Genomic DNA, 25,132 nt, shown 5'->3' with positions numbered 1-25,132 from the left:
GTGGACTGGATGGCCCTTGTGGTTTCTTCCAACTCTATGATTCTATGATTCTACTGCAGGGGAGGATGGTAAGTTTGACCTCTTGAGCTGTCTAGCTACCAAGATAGGAAGATACTGTTGTCATGAATCCTACTCCAAGCTGGGGGTTGGCATGGACATGGTCATGGCCTGTTTTCAGGGCATGGACATGGACTCTGACTCAAAGACTGAAGCAGAGGACCTGCTGGGATCTGCTGCTGAACTAGAAAAGGAGGAAGAGGTTCCAGAGCCACACATCTCAGAGATAACCAGTGCAATACCAGCACTGGCAGAGCCCTGCCCTTTCATCGAAGACCATTTATCCTTACCTACCTTTGCCAAATGAAATCAACAAAGAGAGGGCTAGAAGAAGTCTCAGAGGACTTATAGCAGGGATTGGCAAACCCCGGCCCGTGGGCCAAATGCGGCCTGCGGAGGCAGCAGGACCGGCCCCAGCCTGGTCCTGCCGACACTGCCGACACCAAGGCCGCCGCCTCCTCTTCCACCTCCTCCTGGGCCGCACGAAGGGGCCTGCAGAAATGGCCTGCCGCCTCCGCAGGCTCCCCCCAGGGCCCTTGTGGCCCCAGGCCACTCCCTCCGGAGGGAGAGGCCTGGGGCCACACAGGCCGAGAAGGGGCCCGTGGAAGCGGCCTGCCACCTCTGCAGGCTCCACCCTGGACCCTTGCGGCCCCAGCCCTCTCCCTCCGGAGGGAGGCCTGAGGCCGCACGGGCCGAGAAGCGGCCCGTGGAAGCGGCCTGCCGCCTCCTGGGCTCCTCCACGGCCCTTGGAGCCCTTTCGGCCGAAGGGAAGAGCTGGGTGCCCAAGCCCTTCCCTTCGGCCTCCCTCCCCTTCAGCTGAAAGGGCCCCTTGGATTCCCTTTCGGCCGAAGAGAAGGGCCTGGGACAGGTGCCCAAGCCCTTCCCTTCGGCTTTCCTCCCCTTCGGCCGAAAGGGCCCCCTGGAGCCCGTTCGGCCAAAGGAAGGGACCGAGGAGGAGAGGGCGGGCACACGCCTCCTCCTCCCCGTGGGGCTTTGGTGGAAGCTCCGCCCCTGGCATGTGGCTCCACCCCCGGAGGGTGGAAGCTCCACCCCCAGCTCCACCCCCTCAGTTGTCTGAGGGACAGCAACCCGACCCCCGGCTCAAAAAGGTTGCCTACCCCTGACTTATAGGAAGCATTAACTAATTAAGCAGAGGTTGCATTGAGTTGCTGATCTATAAATTGAAGGGGTGTCACACTGAAGATGGAACAAACTTGTTTTCTGCTGCTCCAGAAACTAGAACATGGAACAGTGGATGCAAGCTACAGGAAAAGAGATTCCACCTCAACATTAGGAGGAACGTCTTGACAGAAAGAGCTGTTCAACAGTAGAACACACTCTTGGAGTGTCGTGGAATCTCCTTTGGAAGTCTTCAAACAGAGGTTGGATGGTCATCTGTCAAGGATGCTTTGATTGTGATTTCCTGCATAGCAGAGGGTTGGACTGGATGGCCCTTATGATCTCTTCCAACTCTTTGATTCTATGAAGTTCCCAGCCCTGCCCTCCAGAAGTTTTCAGAGACTATCTAACCTACATGGTGCCCTGTTGTGTTCCTAAACTCTGTGCTTGTCCTGGACTGTGTTTCTTGACTCTGGATGTCATTTTGGATATTGCTAAACTCAGTTTGGGACTTAAGGCTTGTAATTACTAAAGTATAACTATAGTTACTAAAGTGATGAACTGTAAACTGCTCTATTACTTTGTTCATTAGTATTAGATATGTAGCAATCAGCCTTTGGGACAGAATAATCTTCTAGAGCTCCTGGAGGGCATGTCGGGGGATTTATAGATCAGCAACTCTGAAATGTTCTCCTCCTGTTCTAGTTCAGCAACAGGTCCCAACAGGTCCACTGTTTCAATCTCTGAGTCAGAGTCTATGTCCATGTTTTGGAAGCAGGGTGTGACAGTATTTTTAATTTAGAGAATGTAAGACTGAGAGGTGACATGATAGTCATTTCGTGGGCTATCATATAGAAGATGTCGAAAACTTGATTTCTGCTGGTCCTGAGACTAGAACACAAAGCAATAGATTCATATTACAAGAAGAACCTATACATTAGGAAGAACTTTTTAAAATGTAACAGCTGTTCAATAATGGAATAGATTGCCTTGGAGAGTGATGGACTCCATCTTTCGAGGTCTGTAACCAGTGGCTGAATGGGCATTTTTAGGCTTTAGTTGTGTTTTCCTGCATGCATTGGCTTGGATTAGAAAGCCCTTGTGATCCCTTCCAACTCATAAAATCCGATGATTCTGAACTTCAAGGGTGCTGTTTCTGCTTTGGCCAGGCCTCACCTGGAATACTGTGTCCAGTTCTGGGCACCACAATTCAAAAAGGATGTTGGCAAGCTTGAGTGACCAAAGTGTGCAGGGTCTGGAAACCATGACTTAAGGAGTTGGGTATGTTTAGCCTGAAGAAGGGATGGTTAAAAGGTGATATGATAGCCTTGTTTAAATATTTGAAGGGATGTAATATTGAGGCTGAAGCAAGCTTGTTTTCTGCTGCTCCAGGACCCAAAATAATGGATTCAAACTTCAGGAAAAGAGAACATCCTGACTGTAAGAGCTGCTTGACAGTGGAACACACTCCCTCAGATTGTGGTGGAGTCTCCTTCTTTAGAAGCTTTTAAACAGAGACTGGATGGTCAACTGTCAGGGATGCTTTGATTGCAATTTCCTGCATGGCAGGAGGTTGGACTATATGGCCCTTGAGGTCTCTTCCAACTCTGATTCTATGACTCTCGAATGCTGCTCCAAGAAAATAGTATGCCAAAATTATGGAAACCAGTCTTTCTCACTTGTGATTTCACTCCTTTTCAATATCTCTAATGCTCTGGTGTATTAGAGTACATTTTCCTTGCAGATGTACTTACTATATTTTTAGTTTCCTTGAAAAAATAGTCTGCTCCTTGGGAAAATGCTTCCATAAAATCCATAAAACATATTATCAGAACTAGTTATATATGCTGAGTTTAAATTTTAAAATCACTATGCATATTTTTTGCAGAATTCATTAAAATTAGTTTGGCAAGAGCAGTAGCAACAGCAGCATGTAATGATCAGGAACAATAGTGCCAGTCTGTTTCAGTCATTTCCAGTCAAATGAAGCAGACAAAAGAGCCAATGCTCCAACAGAATAATCCAAGATACCTGTTCAAAGCCAGCTGTAAACATCTTGTCACAATTAGGAATTTCTCTGAATCAACTATCCCAAAATTATTTTCATCCCTAGTGATTGATCTAAACCATCCAAAGAAGTGGCAGAGAAAAGTACATTGGGTGAATGGCAAAGAATATCGCGGCCTGAACAGACAGGCCAAAATAAAGCTGCTTTGAGTCACTTTGGAGGTATGCTGTTTAAATGACACACACATCTTAAAAGGCCAGAAGCTGCGCCAAAGCTGTGCTTCAGGCCTTAGGAATGGAGCATGGCTTTGGTGTGGCTTCCGGCTTCTTAAGACACATGTGTCATTTAAACACCACACTTCCAAAGTGGCCTGTAGAAGCTTTATTTTGACCTGTCTAGAATCATAGAATCATAGAATCATAGAGTTGGAAGAGACCACCAGGGCCATCCAGTCCAACCCCCTGCCATGCAGGAAATCCAAATCAAAGCATCCCCAACAGATGGCCATCCAGCCTCTGTTTAAAGTCCTCCAAGGAAGGAGACTCTATCACCCTCCGAGGGAGTGCATTCCACTGTCGAACAGCCCTTACTGTCAGGAAGTTCCTCCTAATGTTGAGGTGGAATCTCTTTTCCTGGAGCTTGCATCCATTGTTCTGGGTCCTGTTCTCTGGAGCAGCAGAAAACAAGCTTGCTCCCTCCTCAATATGACATCCTTTCAAATATTTAAACAGGGCTATCATATCACCTCTTAACCTTCTTTTCTCCAGGCTAAACATCCCCAGCTCCCTAAGTCGTTCCTCATAGGACATGGTTTCCAGACTCTTCACCATTTTTGTTGCCCTCCTTTGGACACGCTCCAGTTTCTCAATGTCCTTTTTGAATTGTGGCGCCCAGAACTGGACACAATATTCCAGATGGGGCCTGACCAAAGCAGAATACAGTGGCACTATTACTTCTCTTGATCTAGACACTATACTTTTATTGATGCAGCCTAAAATTGCACTGGCCTTTTTAGCTGCCGCATCACACTGTTGACTCATGTTCAACTTGTGGTCTACTTGGACTCCTAGATTCCTTTCACACGTAGTTTCATTCAGCCAGGTGTCCCCCATCCTATACTTGTGCATTTTATTTTTCTGCCCTAAGTGCAATACCTTACATTTCTCCGTGTTAAATTTCATTTTGTTAGCTGTGGCCCAGCTTTCTAGTCTATTCAGGTCATTTTGAATCTTGGTCCTGTCCTCTGGGGTATTAGCTATTCCTCCTAATTTGGTGTCATCTGCAAATTTGATAAGTATGCTCCCAATTCTGTCTTCCAGGTCATTGATAAAGATGTTGAATAACACTGGGCCCAGGACAGAGCCCTGTGGGACCCCATTGGTCACTTCTCTCCAAGATGAAAAGGAGTCATTGTTGAGCACCCTTTGGGTTTGGCCAGTCAACCAATTACAAATCCATGTAACAGTTACCTTGTCTAGCCCACATTTTACTGGCTTGTTTGCAAGAATGTCATGGGGAACCTTGTCAAAGCCCTTACTGAAATCAAGATATACTATGTCCATCATATTCCCTTCATGTACCAAACTGGTAATTTTATCAAAGAAAGAGATTAGATTTGTCTGGCATGACCTGTTTCTCTGAAACCCATGTTGAGTTTTTGTGATTATGGAATTGCCCTCTAGATGTTCACAGACTCTCTGTTTAATGATCTGCTCTAGAATCTTTCCTGGTATTGATGTCAGACTAACCGGACGATAATTGTTTGGATTGTCTTTTTTCCCTTTTTGAAGATGGGGACAACGTTTGCCCTCTTCCAACATTTGCCCAACGTCTGTTCGGGCCCTTAGTTTTTCTTCATCTTGTATAATACACATTAGCATTTAGTAAATCACAAATTTTGTTTCTTTCCTGGGACAGCTAAATAAAATAAATTTTATCTATAGCTGTGCCTTTCCTTTAATCTTTTTTTTAAGGCCAGAACTCTGAAATCAAGGAAAAAAGTCTTACCAGATGCTGATAACAGTGTGGTCCACAAGGTTTATTATCTATTGCAGTTTCAGTATTTTTCCTTTTGTAAGTATTAGGTGTTGCATGAAATGCTATGGAAAAAAATTTTTACAAGCAAAATAAGCCTGATTCCAAGTAATATTTACAAAACAAACCTGATCTGCTAAAGTTTTATAAAATGATACCCACAATACTGAATGGTTAATGACTCTTCATTCAAAATAAGGGTGGGGAAAATGTGGCCTGAAGGCTGTATGGAGCCACAAAGGCTGTTTCTGTGGCCTCAAATGCCACCCTTTTTTCATTTTTCCCCAATCCAACACTTTCTCGAGTGCCTGGCAGTACTTTCCTCATGTTTTTGATCTTGCTGGCATTTACACTTGGAGAGAGCATTTTTCCAACAAGCAATGGCCTACAAGATGTTTCTCTTCCTATTGAAAAAAAGCCTTTTCCTGGTAAATTGTCTCTCATGTCGTCTAGGGGGTGCTGGAGGAATGGGGTGGGATCAAAAATATGGGTGGGTGGGGGGTCCCATCCACTAAGCCCCAGCTGTTGTCCAGCCCGGATTTAGATGAAGGTTCTCTCCTTAAGGCACAAGAAACAATCTTTAAAAATGTTAGAAACTACAGATTACCATAATCTGACTGCCGTATGGAGTGGGACCTCAGTATCTGTGGACTTCCCATCTGCGGATTTGAGCATCTGCAGACAGCAAGCCGGCACTGTACCCAATGGTCATGCGTGCACACAGCCATGCCATCACTGGGGATAATGGGACTGAAGCCCTCTCTCCTTCCCTCCAGGTTTGGCTTTGGAAGAGGGTTCAGAGGCAGAGGCTGGAGCCCCATCAGCTGAAGAATGCTGGGGCTGGGGGGCTTGGGTCTCAGAGCACCTTGCCCCCCCAGGCCGAACACCTAGGATGAAACGTCCAGGCACCAAGTCCCAAGCCCCGGCTCCCTCCGGCTGATGGGCTCCCACACTCTGCCCCTGAATCCAAGCCCAGGGCAGAAGCCTTGGAGGAGGGGAGAGGGGAAAGGAAGGAAGGAGGGGAGGGAGGAATTCAGTCCAATTGTCCCCAGTGGTGGCGCGGTTATATGGCCATACTGCCATTGGGGTCAATGGGACTTAAGCATCTGCAGATTTTGGTATCCACAAGGGAGTATCCCATGGATACAGAGGGCAGACTGTATACTCAACTACAGTCAGCCCTTTGTATCCACAGATTCTTTATCCATGGATTGAAACATCCACAGCTTGAAAATATTCCCCAAAATATAAGGGACACCATTTTATTACTCATTGTATTTAATGGACTTGAACATCCACAGAATTTGGTATCCATGGGAAGTTCTGGAACCAAACGCCAGTGGATACACATGTATAAGCTGAAGGCAGGTCTGGGGACCAAAATTATGGATTTTGATATGATCTGTGGATAAACTGAGGGTAAAGCTTAGGGGCATGTAACAAGGATCTAAAAGATGAAGCAAAGGAAAACAATTGCAAAGAACTTAACAAAATTCCAGCAGGCATAATTGTTTGTGCTCATACTAAAGGCGGGATGATGGAAAATATGGGTGGGCATTAATTAATTAATTGATTTGATTTATATTCCACCATTCTGTCTATGCAGGATCCAATACAACATGTTTATATGACGTGGAATGTCTCCTCTGAGTAGCTGTCATGTTTTTAAAGGGAAAAAATGTAAATAATACAATACTGTGTTTTAAAAATGCTAGTATTTTTGTCTGCTCAGAAAAAGTGTTTATATGGCAGGTGTTGAAACCCAGAGACATTATTTATAACTCTTAAGACAACAATACTATAAAGTAGCAGTGTGTGAATTCTGCAAGAGTTGACTGGTGGATTATAATATCCTATGCTCCTGGCTAGAGTTAAAAACTATTTTTGCACTTACGGTGTAAGAAGCAATCATATTTGAAACATCGTCTGCAGAAGAGAGTATGAAATGAGTGCAGACTCTGCTCTCTCTGAACAGATTTGGCATTTGGTCCATCAATGTTTGGTGTGCACTCAGGAGGAAGAGCTCCTGGAAGCTGCTGTTCTGTAAGTTCTTTGTATCTGCAGGAAAAGTAAAAACTTTAGCTCTTTTACACGAAAAAAATATTAGTTTTAGTGTGTACTGAGTCCACTATCCACACTAAAGTAAACAGATATACAAAAATCATTAATTTGACATGTGACTGGAACATGAATTCTATACAAACATTGCTACATAATAACTTTACACAGAAATCATCTGTGGATTTCTACATGCAGCAACAGTTGTTCTCCTCAGTAACAAAATAACAATGGAAGAAGATACACAGGGAACAAATTGAGAGTCATCAAAGGGAAGGTCCCTTCACCACTGCATCCTCACATTATACCATTCTATTTTGAATATTCAAGCTAACTAATCTCTTCAGTGTTATTCTACCTGTGTATCCTGCTGAAGCCATCTCTGCAATGTCTGGATGTAATTCCAAAAATAAACATATATACTTCAAACATCAAATGTATGTCAATAATACAGGTCTGCACAACTTGTGGACTAACTATCTAAATGCAGCTATCAGTCATGTTGTGACAGCCAGGTACTTAACAAAGCCTACTTAAGACTACGTTTTATCAAACTACCAGCACACTACCTGGCTGGCTGTATCACAGTTTTTGACACTGCTAAAGTGTTTCTCCAAAAACAGACATTCATTTTAGAAACAGCAACTTACTTTTCTTTCAGTTCCTCTGCTGTACCCTTATCTGGAAACATTGAGGAAATGGCTTCAAATATCTTGTCAGAAGGAAATTTCCGAGGAGGGTGGCTCTCTTTGTCTACATCAAAAAGCAAACGCAGATACCAAAGACATTTTTTCTAAGAAATCTCTTAAGATTTTTGACACTTGCTGGCAGATTATGGCAATGTGTCAAACACAATGTCAAGGACAATGTTCCACAGACTATTCATCTTTTCCAGATGCTCAACTAACTTCTTCTGATGTCAGAAATCTGTAAGGCACTAACTTTTATCGCCCTAGAAACTTGAAGAGCAGTGTTTTGGAATGTATGACCTTGCCTCTTTACATTTTCCTTTAACCTGTTATCTGAGAAAAAGGCCTTAAGTAAATCCAGTCAAAAAATTTGATTTTTCTTATAGTTACAAAACAATTCTCAAAATGAACTTACATTTTGGAAAGATGCTACTTTGAGCAAAGTTATTATTAACATTTATTTATAGAGCACTGTAAAGTTGAGAAGGTCTTTGTACATGTGACATCTTAGTAAGGATGTTTATAGCAAAAATTTTGGAACTATTCCAAAATATTGTGTTATTTTACTGTTTCATGTAGACAGAATGAATGTAAGTATCAGGAAAAATCTGACTTCATAGTTGTTTGGTGACTGATAATTGCTCATCAATCAACACATGAAAGCAGATAATTACCTATCAATTTGTTGAAATTTACATCCCATTCTATCTAGTGAGGTCAGGAAAAGTTAACAGGTGTTTATTTATATTTTAGGAATGGGTATATGGATAAAAACCAGTTAACCTTTCCTGGCCTCACTGGACAGAATGGAACATAAATATCAACAAACTGATAGATAATCATCTGTTTTCATGTGTTGACTGATGAGGATGTTCAGAGAGCCAGTGTGGTGAAGTGGGGTTTGATTCCCTACTCAGCCATGAAAGCCACTAGGCGACCTTGGGCAAATCACACACTCTCAGCCTCAGGAGAAGGCAATGACAAACCTACTCTGAACAAATCTTGTCAAGAAACCCCCATGATCATTTTAGGGTTGCAATAAGTCAGAAACAAGTTGAAAGCACACAATAACAAATATGGAAGTTCAATAGCTAAGGACTGTTGGGAGCTGCTCTTGACATTATACTGCCAATAGCCAGCTTTTTTAAAAAAAATTATTCAAACCAACACAGAATGTCACAACATGTACAGCTACTAAAGGGAATAGCAAGTACATTTCTATACCGCTTATCAGTGCACTTAAGCACTCCTTAAGCAGTTTACAAAGTGTAAACTAATTGCCCCCAACATTCTGGGTACTCATTTTAGCAACCTCTGAAGGATGCAAGCCTGAGTCAAGCTTGAGCCCCTGGTTGGTACTGAACTGACAGCCTTATGATTTGTGAGTGAGTGGCTGCAGGACAGGCATTTAACCAATGCACCACCAGGGCTCTGTAAAGAATGCATTTTTTCAGACATTCAAATAATTAAATTATAATGAGACAGTGGTAGATGGTTACATTTTCTGCTTATACTGGCTACTCATTAAATGAAAACCAAAACACACAAAACACATTGTTATTTTGTATAATTCATAAGTCTCTCAGTTGTAAACTCTCCATTAACATTATCTTTTAAACAAGGGTTCCATGAACTGAATTCTGCTTTGCACAGCTAAGGCCCGAAACATATGGGCAAAAAGTGTCAGCTCTGAACCACATTGGGAGCGTGGCATTTAAATGATGCATGCCCCAAAAGCAGCCGGAAGCCGCACCAACATTGCGCCAAGCAAGAAGAACCAGGCCAAAACGGAGCAGATATAATCTGCTCCTCCCAGCGGCCCGGTTCAGGACTGTGGTAGCGGCCCAGATCAAAACCAGGCCTGTGCAGTCACCATGGTTCCAGTGCGACTGGGATCAGCACAGTCCCGGTGCAGTCCTTTTGTAGTCTGCTTTGGGCCTAAGAGCAAGTTACCTATACTTTGTATGCCTGATATGAAAATAACCAAAATTATAATTACATTTGGCCCTTCCTATTTTGCTTTAGCCCTACGTGCTTTCTCATTGGCCCTGTTCTGTGCACCTTGTCCCACACACTTCTCGAATGTGACCCCCCCCCAAAAAATCTTCTCAAATTGAAATAACCCCCTGAAGGCACAAAGAACATTGGTTCTTACCATGAAGGTTCCTTTTCAGCAGTGATGGGGAGGGATTCCTTCAAGCTGGATCTGGTTCCTCCCTAGCTCCTTACAGGCAGGGCAAATTACCTGTCAATCAAAATCCACCACTCCAAGGACGGGAGCCAATCCCACCTCCCCAGTGATGAAATGACAAAGCTCTGGACAACAAACAATCTGCTACCCACAGCACAGAACTGCCTGAAATCATCAACTACAGAAGGAATTATTCCTTCCCCATCACTACTGAAAAGGAACCTTCACGATAAGTACCAATGTTCCATTTTCCAGTGTAGTAAGGGCTTCCTAACTGGGACCTATCCAAGAGGTCTCCACACTCTAGGGCATGCCAAACCTAATTTGAACCCACCACCTGCTGCAGGACATGTCTCCCAAAAGACACATCTGTTGAAGCAAACTTGTTAATCTTATGTCTGACAAAAGTGGTTGAAGAAGTCAAAGTGGCTGCTCTACAAATCTTCAGTAGGGAAGCTGACCTGGAAAGAGCATCCAAAGTGACAACACGACATGTGGAGTGCGCCTGAATCCCCTTTTGGCACTGGTATACAGCTGTGAATATAAGCTAACTCTATGCAGCATGACTAAGTAGAGGACAACACATGGTAACCCTTTGTTATTTCCAGACACAAGAAAATAAACAATCAGATTTATGGAACACCTTAATTATTCCTAAGTAAATTTTCAAAGCCCTATGCACATTCAATCTGTGCCACTCTTTCTTCTTTGGGGCTTTTGGGATGTGGACAAAACAAAGGCAGAACAATCTCCTACAAGCAATGGAATTATGAAGAAAATGAGGGGTTCAAGTGAGCACCATGGAATCCTGATGGAAAATGTATAACTCTTCCCTGACAGACAAAGCCCTTAACAGATATTCTGCAATCTTAAGTATAAGCTGCCAAGAACAACACCTTAAAGTTAAAGAATTTCAAATCCACCTATCTAAAAGTCTCAAAAGGAGGCCTTAACTGTGCCTGTACCACCACCTTTAGGCTCCAGAAAAGAAAACGATGGATCGTACTAAGGTTGAATTGAGCCACCCCCTTCAGAAAACTCTGCCCATGAGAATGGAAAGCAAGAGACATACCTCACCTGCTTTTCAAGATGAAACCCAAAACATATAATGTCTCTTGAGAATAATCGTGCTGGATCCCTATTTAGAGCCATCTGCAAAAAAGGCCAACGACCTCACTGATGCCTTTTGCAGGCATATTCTCTTAGGCTGACAATCTGCAAAAGGCCTTTCACCTTGACTCATACAAGTGCTTTAAATGACCTCTTCATCCCAACTTTCCCTCCTCAGTCTTTCCTGCTTAGTGTCTAAGAGTATAACTTGTACCAGCTCGAATTGAGGAGCAAGTCTGGCTGAGGAAGGAGTAGCCAGCCCTCCCATCTCTGCATACTGACTGTTCGGAAAACCAAGGTCATCAAGGCCATGGTGATTCTCAGGATTACCTCTACCTTCTCTATTCCTTCCCAAAGACCTTGAATAGCAACACCATCAGAGAAAAGACATAATGCCTTGAACCAATCTATCACAAGGGCCCCAGATGCTAATGCCACCTACATTCAAAACCTTAACGCAAACCGAGGTAGTTTGTGATTCTCCTGGGAGGCAAACAGATCCACCCATGGAGTACCAAGTCCCTCTATTATCATTTAAAAATTAGTGAATTTAGAGCCCACTCTCTCCAACTTGGTGTAGTGGTCTGAGCACTGGACAACAACTCTGGAGACTAGGGTTCAAATCCTAGCTTTACCATGTAAACCCACTGAGCAAACCCATACAAGTGAAATGTTCTCAGCCTCAAAGAATGGAAATGGCAACCCACCTCTGAAGAAACCTGCCAAGAAAACACTCTGACAGGTTCACCTCAGGGTTACCATAAGTCAAAACGATTTGAAGTCACATGACAACAGCAACTCTGATCCAGATTTTGTCTGCTTACCTAAATGGCCTGAGAATTTAACTGAACTTTCAGATACTCTCCCTTTATAGATAACAGGTTAACATCCACCACCACCACCACCACCACCCCCAACACATCAGGCAAGCTGCCTCATACAACAGTGGAAGGCACCATGTTCCTCCTTGCCTGTTTTGTGGCTCTGGTAGTCATGTTGTCCATCCATATCAACACCTGCTTGCCCTGAACTATCAGTCTGACAATCGCCAAGAGAACAACCGATAGCTCCAGACATTTGATACTGTGTATCCTCTGGCCCAGCAACCACAGGCGTTGTGCCATCTGACCATTGCAGTGTGCCCTCATCCCTGTAAACTGGTGTCAGTTGTGACTCCAAATCTTCTCAGATCCCTAATCGGTATACCTTCCTTCAGAAAGCTGTCAACCATATAACTGCCTCATTTTGTGGGAAGCTTCACATTTACCTGATGCTTCTGAGCAATTTTGTCCTGGTAAGGTAACCAACATATGTCAACAGATATGGAAAACAAAATGATGGCCGAAAGATTGGAAATGATCAATATACGTCACCATCCACAAAAAAGGAGACACAAAAGACTGCAACAACTATAGGACCATAACATTAATCTCACATGCAAGCAAAATCATGCTCAAAGTTCTACAACATAGACTTCAACCATGGGGAGAGAAATCCCAGAGGTCCAAGTGGGGTTCAGGAAAGGAAGAGGCACTAGTGGCTATACTGCAAACATACCACAGACAATGGCGCACACCAGGGAATTCCAAAAGAAAATCAGCATGTGCTTTATAGACTATAGTAAATCCTTTGACTGCATAGATCATGAAAGGCTATGGAATGCCTTTAAAGACATGGGTGTGCCAACACATCTGATAGTCTTGATGAGGAATCTGTACTCAAGACAAGAGGCTACTGTCAGAACAGAACACGGAGAAACAGAATGGTTCCCAATTGGCCAAGGGATCGGCATCTTATCACCCTACCTGTTCAACTTATATGCAAAACATATTGTAAGTAAAGCAGGATTGGACACAGAAGAAGGAGGAGTAAAAACAGGAGGAAGGAATATCAACAATCTAAGATAAACAGACAACCCCATAGTACTAGATGAAAACCTCAAAGACCTGGAGCAACTACTAAGAAAGTTCAAGGAAGAAAGTGCAAAGGCGGGCTTACTGTTGAATATAAAGAAATAAAAAATAATAACCATGGAGAATCTACACAAATTCAGCCTAGGCAATGAGGGAAAAAAATAGTAAAATAATTCTCATACCTGGGATCAAACATTGATAGAAATGGGGACTGCAGCCAGGAAATCATAAGATTAAGAATGGGGAGAGTGGGTATGAAAGAACTAGAAAAGATCTTTAAATACAAAGACATACAACTGAGCAAAAAAGTCAGAATATACTCTCTGTGCCTTTTGTTTCAAGTGTTTTACGCTTTTTGATAAGCTCGTTTTGTCAAGGCCTTTGGCTAGTACAATAAATGTTAACTTGATGATACTTCACTCATTGTACTCCATATTACCATATATGGAAGTGAGAGCTGCACAGTTAAGAAAGAAGATGGGGGGGGGGGGGATAAATTCATCTGAGATGCGGTGCTGAAGAAGAGTGCTGAGGATTCTGTGGACACCCAAGACGACAAACAAACAGATCAAGCAAGAAATCTCCATAGAAGCCAAAACGACAAAACTGAAGCTGTCATACGTCGGACATGCCATGAAAAGGCACAACTCACTGGAAAAAGCAATAATGCTAGGAAAGGTGGAAGGAAGTAGAAATACAGGAAGACCACATGCTAGATGGCTGGACTCTATTAAGGGGGTTACCAGAATATGTTTGCACTGCAGTGGAAGCCAGTGAGTCTAGGAGATGTCGAATCCACAGGATTGCTATGGGTCGAGATTGACTCAGGGTTGGTTAACAACAAGAATAAAAGGGGAAGGAACCTTGGACAAAATTCAGACTTGTACCCATGAAAAGAGTAAACCGTCTTTGGGCTAAACCATACCTCTTCCAGGCATCCCCTGATAACATGGATCCCTTAAAAGGGCAGCCAGCCAAATTTGTTTTGGACTTATTCTTGTGTTCCAGTTCCTAAGCCAAAGCTGATGGCTGGCAGCAACCTCAGCAATCATCTTTTGCAAACTGCACAGAATTCAGACTAGCAAAAAAAAAAAAACCCTGCCACCTTAGACAACTTATTGAATCCCTGACATAGTCTGATCTCTTCCTTGGGGTCCAGCCAGATGACGTCCATAGACGAATACAGAGGCCCTTGTAAACAGTAAGGTCACCAAGGAAGCTCTAAAGGTCAGAGCTGATGCCTCATGTGCCCTTCCCTTGCCCTCCCAGCTCCTCAAGAGTATCATCTCTACATCTCGGGAAAAGGGAGACCAAAACCAATCCCATCAATGAGGCATGAATGTGGCATGGGGTGTGCGTGTCTTAATTTGTCCACCACCATTGTGGTTAGTGAATACGGACATTTAGCCAAAGCTAGGGCTATTCATGCTACTCTGGGAATGATCCCATTCCCTTTCCATGACCTCTGCAAAACACCTCAAATAAAAGAACCACTTAATGTTCATGCTTGGCCTTAGCTCTAAATTCTGGGTCTCCCTCCTGCTCCATCCAGGAGCCTTGGCTTTTACATCTTATGTAATAAAGAGAAATTTAATCAACTTTGAATAACTGAGGAGAAAGCCTGCTCAGAGCAGGAATCCCCCTGCTCCAAAGACAATTCTCCTTCCTCCCTGTTAGATGATTCCAGAAATATAGAGCACCCTGCATCTTCCACTGATGTAGAAGCAGACTTATGCTTTCAGACTTTATGAGGGAAACTGCCCCCAAGGCTTTCTCCTCCTCCTCCTCTTCCCTTCCCCTCTTGCATGACACTTCCTAGTGTGTTCTTTCTCTTTTTTTACCACTAGAGGGCAAGCGCACAACAGCTTCCTCAAGCTTCCTTTGTTTCAAGGCCTTTTTGTGCCTTTCTTCTTGGACTCAGAGCTTCTAAAAAAAGAGTTTTCCACCTCTCCTCCCTCCTCCCACAGTCCCCACCGCCAGTACAGGCCTGTCTAGTATCAGTGAAATCCAGCCACACAGTTAGGGATAAAGGTCTTTTAACGTCAATAATGGGGAGACAGGGGTTTGTTCCATCCCCACCCCACCCCAACCCCATATGGCCAAAGCTGCACCAGACAGAGCTGTAATCACTTCTGCATGGTTCATCTCAGGCAATGAGACCCTATCACGCTCCTCAGACATCCTAGAGACTCCAGAGGTCCCTGTAGTCTGCTTTCTTTTGGTGCCCAGAGGGCATGCTTGCCACACAGCCTAGCCCCGATTCCTCACCTGAGGGGAGATCAGAGCTGTGTTGATTGGAACTTTCTCAGCTGCTTCCTCAAGGAGGATAAAATGGGATACAATGCATACTTCAAAGAGATTTGAACTCCATTTACATACCTATTCGGTTGCTCTCCCGATTTTTCTGCTTTTCATCAAGGTCATCATCATCTTCATCATCTTCGTCATCTTCGTCATCATCTTCGTCATCTTCATCATCATCACTGTACTGACCAAGAGCATTGACAAGCTCCACAAATATTTCATCATTGATGAACCCACATTCTGAAATTGAGCACAGTACAAAATTCAAGAGGCAAGTTCCCCAAAAAAAGACTGTGTATAATCTACCATCTAGAAAAGGCAAAACTGGACTTTTCAGTAAATTAATGAAGGAAACATAACCATTGTGAGCAAACTGTCATTTTTTTAGCTATTCCCTTTATGAGTCTAGTTTTCAGTTTTTAAAAGCATGTTACATTCTGGATAGTCTAAGGACAGAGTGAGTAAAGAGTATTTTACTCACTTTTTCCTTAACAGCACTTGCTTGCTATTAAGGCTTGTTATATGCAATAATTACACAGTAAACATATCATTCCCTGAAACGAACTGGCCTGCCATATTAGAGCTTCATTAGGACATGTTTCTTGTAAATGATAGCTGAATTTATTTAATCCTTCTCTTCTTACTATCATAGATAATTCAAAGCCGCTTATAAATAAAACCTTTACATTACAATTCTATCTCTACTTAGCATGGAATAAGTGCCACTGAACTCAATGGGATTTTCTCTGTTTTTGCACTTTAAAACAAATAAAAGAAAATAAAGAAAATGAATTTTAATAAGAAAACGCACAGCAATTTCCCCCTGTATTCTGCTAGTGAAGCTATCTGAAAAGCCAGTCAGAAAATAGCATCATTTTGTTTCATGCAGAATGAGAAAATACATGTAATTTAATACAATGATTATGTTATGTTTTCAGAAACAGTGATGATACTGATTGCAAATATACACTGAATAACTCACCTCTATCACCATGCACCTTTCCATCATAGTTTTTGATAAGTTCTTCAATAAATGTCCCATCCTGGTCAAGTACTTCATCTCCCATGTAGGGAATGTTATGTAAAACAGTCTCATCCTCTACCTAACAAAAAAGTAAGAAATATTTTTTAAAAACAAATAAAAAACAAAAAACACACCCATACCCACAGTTTGTGTACAAGAAACATAAAGGTTTGTTTTACAGATCTTTAGAGCACATTCTGTCATCTTGTCCTGGCATTACAAAGCCAATTAGCAGAGAGACTTTCACAAACCAAATGCAGCTGTTTTCCTCAGCACCTTAAAAATGTGCTTTGACCCTATTGCTACTACTAACAAAGTCATCTAAAAAATCACACCTTAACTACATTTTAGAAACAAATACCTCAAATGATTTACTTATCCATTTAGCAATTTTTTTTACTGGTGAAAGAGTTCTGATGAACCTCAGAAACTCTCTCACCTCCATTAATACAAAAGCTGAAACCGTTCTCTTTTGGATCTGCTTCTGGAATGTTAGTACAGTGGGGGCCCTAGGTATACGCGGGGGATCCATTCTGGATACCCCTGCAGATACCAAAATCTGCAGATGCTCAAATCCCATTCTCCTTAATGGTGGCACAGCCATAGGGCCGCACCACCATTGGGACAATGGGATTTTGCCACTCCGTCCCCCCAAAGTCCAACTCGTGGCTGCCGCCTCCTCCTCCTGTCCCCTCCACCTCCACTGGGATAGATCCAGCTGCTGGACCAGAGCTGGTTCCGGAGGCCTGAGTTTGAATCCCCCCCAAGAAAACCTTCTGGGGTGGGGTGAAGAAGACCTCATGGGCTGTGGGGGCCTGTGCTTTTTGGGGGGAGAAAAGGAGGAGGAGGAGGAGGAGACCCTTCCCCTTGGAGGGAAGGGAGTTGGGGCCAGAGCCAGGAGCGGTGAGAAGACCCCAACTCCATAAGCCCCCTCCTCCCTCCCCTCCAGGCAGCAAAGGAATGAAGGAAGGAAAAAGGGAAGGATGGAAGAGCCGGGATAGGGCAGTCCTGGTCCTCCACCTCCACCTCCACCTCTGGGGTTCCCTTCTGGCCGATCCATCCCCTCGATAGAAGCCATCTGAGAACACTCCACTCTGGTCCCGTCGGGGGCTCTCCTTGTTCCTCCTCCGTTTTTCAAGAATGCCATCTGCCGAGTGATGGGACTGGGGGGCAATGGAGTTGGACGGATTCAAATTGTCGGTGCTACCTCTTTCTCCTCCTCCTCCTATTTATCTCCCCCCTCCACGGCCACCACCTCTTCCTTCACTCTGCTGAAATCCGCGGGTGGCAAGTCTACAGATACAGAGACCCTCCTCAAATGTGGAAAAACTCCCCCCCATGCAGAAGCCAGTTAAAGGGGGGGTGGGTGGGGAAGAGGAGCAGGAGCGCACACTCTGTTTTTCCCCACCCCCTCCCCTTTAATTGCCTCCTCGCCCCTTTCCCAGCCGGATCACTGGCTTCTCCAGGCAGCGATCTGGCCAGGAAAGGGGAGAGGAGCCCCCACCCCACAACCCTTTCGCAACTAGATTGTTGCCTGGGCCCAGGCAGCAATCCATCTGGGAAAGGATCGTTGCCTGGCTGGCTGGGAATGGGTCAGAGTTGGCGCCTGGGCTTTTTCTCCAAAGGGGAAAAGCCCAGGAGGGAGGAGGAGAAGGAATGCTCGCACTAGCAGCGAATAATCAAAACCATAAGTGTCAAGGCCATGAATGCAGACAGCCAATTGTATACTGAAAACTGTTTCATTTCATATTAATTTATAATTTGTTTTATTTATATACTGCTATTCCAAAGATCATAGCGGTGAACAGCAAGTAAGCTAATTAGCAAGTAATTGTTGTATATACATTGTCATGTCAAAAATATTTTTACTATTTTTTCAGACAACTTTAATCATGATGCAGGGTTAATTAATTTTATCAGATATTAATAGCAATAGCAAGTACAAAGTCAAAGGCTTTCATGACCGGCATCCATAGAAACTCTTCTAGAACATAGTCCGAAAAACCCACAATAAACAATAGCAAGTACATTTCTATACTGCTTATTAGTGTACTTAAGCACTCCCTTAGTGGTTTACAATGTGTAAGCTAATGGCCCCCAACAAGCCGGGTACTCATTTTAGGAACCTTGGAAGGATTCCAGGCTGAGTCGACCCTGAGCCCCTGGCTGGGATTGAACTCACAACCTTGTGGTTTATGAGTGAGTGGCTGCGCTACAGACATTTAACCACTGCACCACCTGGGCTCCTAATATTCTATATTAATATAGAACGAATACTGCCCTTTAGCAACATGGCGGATAGTGTCAATGTTACAACACAGTGGAAATACAGAATCATATTATTTAGCTACAGTGTCCTGAAAAGCATGTTCATTAGGTTTAGTGTTCACATTTCTCTTACCATAAAATTCTGCTGAAGAGGAGACCAGGAATACATTATGGGTACAGAAGCAACAGCATTTAGTGTCTTGAGTGGGATTACTTGCTTTGGAAAATCTAAGTCACTGGTGACCGAACACTGAGAGAAAAGATAACATTATACAACTGGTAGTAAATTGTTTTTAAACTTGAGAAATCATCAGCAAAAACACAATTAAAAAATAAAGTTATAGATTTCCAAGGGGTAACATTTTTATTAAATACCAAACACCAAGAGACGTAAGAATGGTTAACCAGGCATTGTTTCCATTATCACTTTTTCTTTGTGGTCCATGACTCCTATATATGAGTACCTAGCTGTTTAGTGTATTGTTCAGAACTTACTAGAACTGATCATTTGGTGGAAGCCACTCTCCTCCCCAAGCAACATGTCTAGGAGTGGTTCCCGCCTTATTCCTTAGTTCCTTTTCATCCACTGGAGCAGCAAGAGGAGTACACTCTTCCAGGTTCTTTCTTCATACATTTCTCCTTTTGTCTAAGGTGGGTTACAGATGCGCCAAAGGGGCGTATTAGGGTTAGGAAGTACTGTATATTTGTTTTGCTAATGGAGTTTGAATTTTACTTGCTGGATTTTACAACTCTTTGTCTCCCAGAAATGAGTAGCATGGTTTGCTTTTAGTGGCGCAGTCAGTGACTTGAAGAACTTTCTCCCAAAGTTGAGCTTTCAGCCTAGAAGAACAACAACCTCGTGCCTATATTCAAGTCAATGGGGCTTGAATACAAGTGAAACTCCATATTTGTGAGGGCCCCCGAAAGGGATCCCCCACAAAAAAGGAGGGGTGACTGTACTGTTAAAAGACATTATACCCTTATTTGGCCTACCCCGTCAATTCCAAAACTTTAACATCACCATGGCATATCAGAGCATGGCATCTCGGGGCCCTATAGTAACAGAGAAAACTGTAAACACATTTGTTTTAGAAGTTACAGGCAGTGGCTAACTCACTTGGTGCCCTCTGTGTACAAAATTTTAATTGTGCAAAGTTGCATAGAAATGTAACCTTGAACTGAGGAAGGGCAGGGTCACCCCATTAACTGTTGTACAACAGAAAAAGCATCATTTTATGGGAGCCATGTCATTTTGCCCCCAGGAAGTTTTCTGTTGTGTGCTAGGAATGTATACACATATGTACCAGCAAATGCTATAGGAGGGCCCTGTAAACTTGGTAGATTAGCTTTCTATCTGCCAGGGCCAGCTGAAATGCATAAAATCCATAGTGAAAGAAGCCTCAAAATATCTGATGAGACTTATTATTATTATTATTATTATTATTATTATTATTATTATTCTTTATTTATATAGCGCTATAGATTTACATATAGACTTGAATGATAATGTAAGACCACTCAACGTGGGTGAAGTTGCTGCTCTCGCCAGGTCGTTTACAGGCATCCCAGCATTTAACAATACATTCCACTAATAAAATAAAGTGGACCCTTGTTGGGGTTTGGTTCCAGGAACCTCTATGAATAACAAAATCTGTGTATGCTCAAGTCCCATTAAATACAGTGGCATAGCAAAATGGTGTCCCTTATATAAAATGGAAAAATCAAGGTTTGATACTTGAAATTTATACTTTAAAAAAAATATATTTTCAAGCCGTGGATGCTTGAATGCGTGTATAAAAAATCTGTGTATAAGGAGGGCCAACTGTAATCTTGCCTGGTCTAAAGTGAGCGGATGAGCCCTCCCTTTGCCATCCAAATCATCAAAGGGAGAGTGAGGCCTGCCAGATCCATCGGGCCTGGCCTGAACTAAGAAGAAGAGCCCTCCCTCCAATCCATCTGCCATGGTCCAGGCCTCAGAGGGAGAGAAGAACTGCTGGACCTGATCCCCTTCCCCACCACCATTCCCTTATCCTTTTGTGTCATCTTTTTAGATTGTAAGCCTGAGAGCAGGGAACCATCTAATTAAAAATAATAATGGTAAACCGCTCTGATAGCATTTAGGGGTGAAAGGCAGGGTATAAGTACTCTAATAAATAAATAAATCCGTCTGTGTTCTTGCTAAATGATACTTCTCAAGCAATAGTTGCTCTCAATTTGGAAATGAAAGAACAGTTAGGCCCATCAGAAGGTGTCAGGATTTCCAAGGTATGTGTTGCTTCAATTTGTCTGACAATTCACAGATGGTGGAGACCAATGTGAAGCAACTCCAGGATGTGATGTCACAACTGAAGGAGAGCAATGGAATTAATCTGTCCTGGCTTTATTCAGGCAACTTTTTGTTGGTATAAACCTAATAATCTTAATAGGTATACTGGTTTATGCATTCATGCAGTGTATGCCTCTGTGTGCCTCATCTTGTAAAATATGTGTTGACAACAACAAGATCATGGTAGTTTAAATAGGAGTGGGAAATCAAAGAAGAAGAGAGGATGTTGAGTTTTTCCACATCATTTGCAAAACCAGGGAAACATGGGACACATGATACTTATAATTAATTAATTAATTACTCATCTTTTGACCCAAGGGAGAAAATGATAATGGGAAAAATGATAAACCAGTATTAAAAACCAGTAAGAAGAACAAGTATGGAATGATTATGCCAATAAAATAGAATTTAAAAATGTATACATGTCTCTGTCTGTTCCTTGTTACATCTTTAAGAGAGAGGGGCAAAGAAATGGAATGTAATAAGTGAGTGATGAGGCCTAATACAAACATGGTAGATAAAGTGGCACCTGGAACGGATGGTGCCTGGCACAGCTTAGAGGCTTTCCAGGGTTGTATAGAGTTCCTGAACTCTGTGTGCCTTATTAACATCACAAGCATCACATCACCTTCTGTCAAAAGGTACCCTCCTCAATTTTTGAGTTGCTAGGCAATACAGCATTCCCATCTCATACTTGTGTATTTGCTTTTGAGAGCCTGAATGTAGAATTTTGCCTCTGCCTCTGTTGAATTTTATTTTAGTAATTTCTGCCCAATTTTCTAGTTTATCTAGGTCCTTATGAATTCTATTCCTATCTTTTAATGTGTTAGCCACCCCTCCGAGTTTTGTATCATCTGAAAACTTAAGGAATCTGTCTACCCCTTCATCTAAGTCATGGATAACAAATATCAAAAATACAAGAAATAAATACAAAACTTTGCGGATCCATTCCGGATCCATCCACATAAGGGGAAATCAGCATATGCTGAAATCCCATAGGAAGCAATGGGGCTCATGCCCATAGCACGCAGTGGCGCACATTAGTTCTTCTGGGGTGCATGACGGGCTCTTCCAGCGTGGCTTTCAGCGTGTGCTGAAAGCCGTATATGGCGCACCCACGCAAAACGCAGGTGCACTGTACACATTTTTCTTCTAATCCAGTGGTCCCAAAACTTTTTCCAGCTACTGCCCACCTTCCTTTTGGATGACAACCCCAGCACCTCCAGCCCAATGTGTATTTCTTGAAATTAGGTCTACTGTTCTACTGCAAATTTAGAACAACCCATCAAGTGCTTCCTTTGCACCTGGTCATCCTGGGAGTAACAACCAAGCATCTGGCTGACCAGCAACCGAGAATCCTCTCATCCATACCATCCCTCCAACAAAGGACAGTGCGGGCAACAGGCTTCTCAGTCACTGCTCACCCAGTTGCTCAATTGCTGCTCCCAGTGTGACCAGCTGCAAAGGGAGCAGCTTCAACTTCTACCTGCATAAAGCATGGTTCTGTATTCATTCCAGCAAATAGTTTCTGAAACAAAAGAACATTGGTTCATACTTATATGTTCATTTCCAGTACATAAGGAATGTACATCCTGTTGTTTGGGTTACACTCCCCCTATTTGCTCCAGATAGCAATAACAATAGCAAGTACATTTCTATACTGCTTATCAGTGAACTAGTATTCCCTAAGCAGTTTACAATGTGTAAGCCAATTGCCTCTAACAAGCTGGGTACAAAATAGGGAGAAAAAAAGAAAGACCTTTCAATATTTCCACCATGGGTGGAACTAACCCCAGAAGGCCAGTCACTACAACAGTCATAGAGACTAATACTCCAGAAAAATGTAAACAATTTATAAGCATTTCAGAACATACAGAACTAGCCAGAGATAACCAAGCAATCTAACTTTCTCCCCAAAGGGTAGAACTACATCATAACCAATCCTTACACTAGCACTCCTTACGGTGGGCCAGGATGTTCATTCCTTATTTACTGGAAATGCACATATAATAATAATATCACAGGTAAGAAACAATGTACCTTTTCCAAAGGGGAATTCAAACAAATAGCTAGCATGTGTAGCGGTAAAGTAAGAAAAGCTAAAGTGCAGAATGAACTCAGGCTTGCTAGAGAGGTTAAGAACAATAAAAAGGGCTTTTTTGGATATGTCCGCAGCAAAAGGAAAAAGAAGGAAATGGTAGGGCCACTGCATAGAGAAGAGGACAGAATGCTAACAGGAGACAGAGAAAAGGCAAAATTACTCAATACCTTCTTTGCATCAATGTTCTTAGAAAAGGCAAAGGGTGCTCAACCTGAGGAAAATGGAGCAGATGACAGAATAAGGCAGTGGTGGCGAACCTATGGCACACGTCCCAGAGGTGGCACTCAAAGCCCTCTTTGTGGATACGTGCACCATCAACCCAGCACAGAGTTTGCCAGAGTTCATTACTAGAAAGCTAGAGGGGTGTGGCACTTTCTGATAACTAAGTGGGTTTGGGGTTGCGGTTTGGGCACTCGGTCTCTAAAAAGTTTGCCATCACTAGAATAGGGGAAATTCAGCACAGAATAAGTAAAGAAATAGTACAGGAATACCTGTTTAATCTAAATGAATATAAGTCTCCAGGACCTGATGAACTACATCCAAGAGTATTAAAAGAACTGGCAAATGTAATATCGGAGCCATTGGCAATAATCTTTGAGAACTCCTGGAGAACAGGAGAATTCCCAGCAGATGAGAGAGGGGCAAACATTGTCCCCATCTTCAAAAAGGGTAGAAAAGAGGATCCCAACCATTATCGTCCAGTTAGTCTGACATCAATAACAGGAAAGATTATGGAGCAGATTATTAAACAAGAGTCTGTGAACATCTAGAAGGCAACTCCATAATCACAAAAGTCAACATGGGTTTCAGAGAAACAAGTCATGTCAGACAAATCTAATCTCATTTTTTATAAAATTACCAGTTTGGTACATGAAGGGAATATGATGGACATAGTATATCTTGATTTCAGTAAGGGCTTTGACAAGGTTCCCCATGACATTCTTGCAAACAAGCCAGTAAAATGTGGGCTAGACAAGGTAACTGTTACATGGATTTGTAATTGGTTGACTGGCCAAACCCAAAGGGTGCTCAACAATGACTCCTTTTCATCTTGGAGAGAAGTGACCAATGGGGTCCCACAGGGTTCTGTCCTGGGCCCAGTGCTATTCAACATCTTTATCAATGACTTGGATGACAGAATTGGGGGTATACTTATCAAATTTGCAGATGACACCAAACTAGGAGGTGTAGCAAATACCCCAGAGGACATGATCAAAATTCAAAATGACCTGAATAGACTAGAAAGCTGGGCCAAAGCTAACAATTTGAATTTCAACACGGAATAATGTAAGGTACTGCACTTAGGCGGAAAAATGAAATGCACACATATAGAATGGGGCACACCTGGCTGAATGAAACTATGTGTGAAAGGGATCTGGGAGTCCAAGTAGACCACAAGCTGAACATGAGTCAACAGTGCGATGTGGCAGCTAAAAAGGTCAATGCAATTTTAGGCTGCATCAATAAAAGTATAGTGTCTAGATCAAAGAAAGTAATAGTACCACTCTATTTTGCTTTGGTCAGGCCCCACCTGGAATACTGTGTCCAGTTCTGGAGACCACAATTCAAAAAGAACATTGAGAAACTGGAGCGTGTCCAAAGGAGGGCAACGTATGTTTAGCCTGGAGAAGAGAAGGTTAAGAGGTGATATGATAGCCCTGTTTAAATAATTGAAGGGATGTCATATTGAGGAGGGAGCAAGCTTGTTTTCTGCTGCTCCAAAGAACAGGAACCGGAACAATGGATGCAAGCTACAGCAAAAGCGTTTCCACCTCAACATTAGGAGGAACTTTGTGACAGTAAGGCTGTTCCAACAGTGGAACACAATCCCTTGGAGTGTAGTGCAGTCTCCTTCCCTGGAGGTCTTTAAACAGAGGCTTGATTGCCATCTGTCGGGGATGCTTTGATTGAGATTCCCTGCATGGCGGAG

General features: G+C 42.9%; 1 protein-coding gene across 8 annotated transcripts in view; it reads right to left on the bottom strand.

Moving 5' to 3' along the window:
- Positions 1-25,132, bottom strand: part of LOC149309467 (histone-lysine N-methyltransferase EZH2) — a 204,488-nt gene that overhangs the window by 123,113 nt on the left and 56,243 nt on the right. For all 8 annotated transcript variants that reach the window (XM_089532509.1, XM_089532507.1, XM_089532508.1 and 5 more), the window contains 6 exons: positions 18,909-19,025; positions 16,466-16,586; positions 15,559-15,723; positions 7,927-8,029; positions 7,113-7,276; positions 5,192-5,283 (listed from right to left, as the gene is read on the bottom strand). In XM_089532509.1, the coding sequence (XP_089388635.1) occupies positions 5,192-5,283; positions 7,113-7,276; positions 7,927-8,029; positions 15,559-15,723; positions 16,466-16,586; positions 18,909-19,025 (762 nt within the window). The remainder of the gene's footprint in view (positions 1-5,191; positions 5,284-7,112; positions 7,277-7,926; positions 8,030-15,558; positions 15,724-16,465; positions 16,587-18,908; positions 19,026-25,132) is intronic.

The sequence above is a fragment of the Sceloporus occidentalis genome, unplaced genomic scaffold, assembly GCF_023333645.1.
Source record: "Sceloporus occidentalis isolate IW3139 unplaced genomic scaffold, rSceOcc1.0.p SCAF_7, whole genome shotgun sequence".
NCBI classification, from domain to species: domain Eukaryota; kingdom Metazoa; phylum Chordata; class Lepidosauria; order Squamata; family Phrynosomatidae; genus Sceloporus; species Sceloporus occidentalis.
Note: the sequence above shows the minus strand (reverse complement) of the source record. Positions and strands in the feature narration are given on the sequence as shown.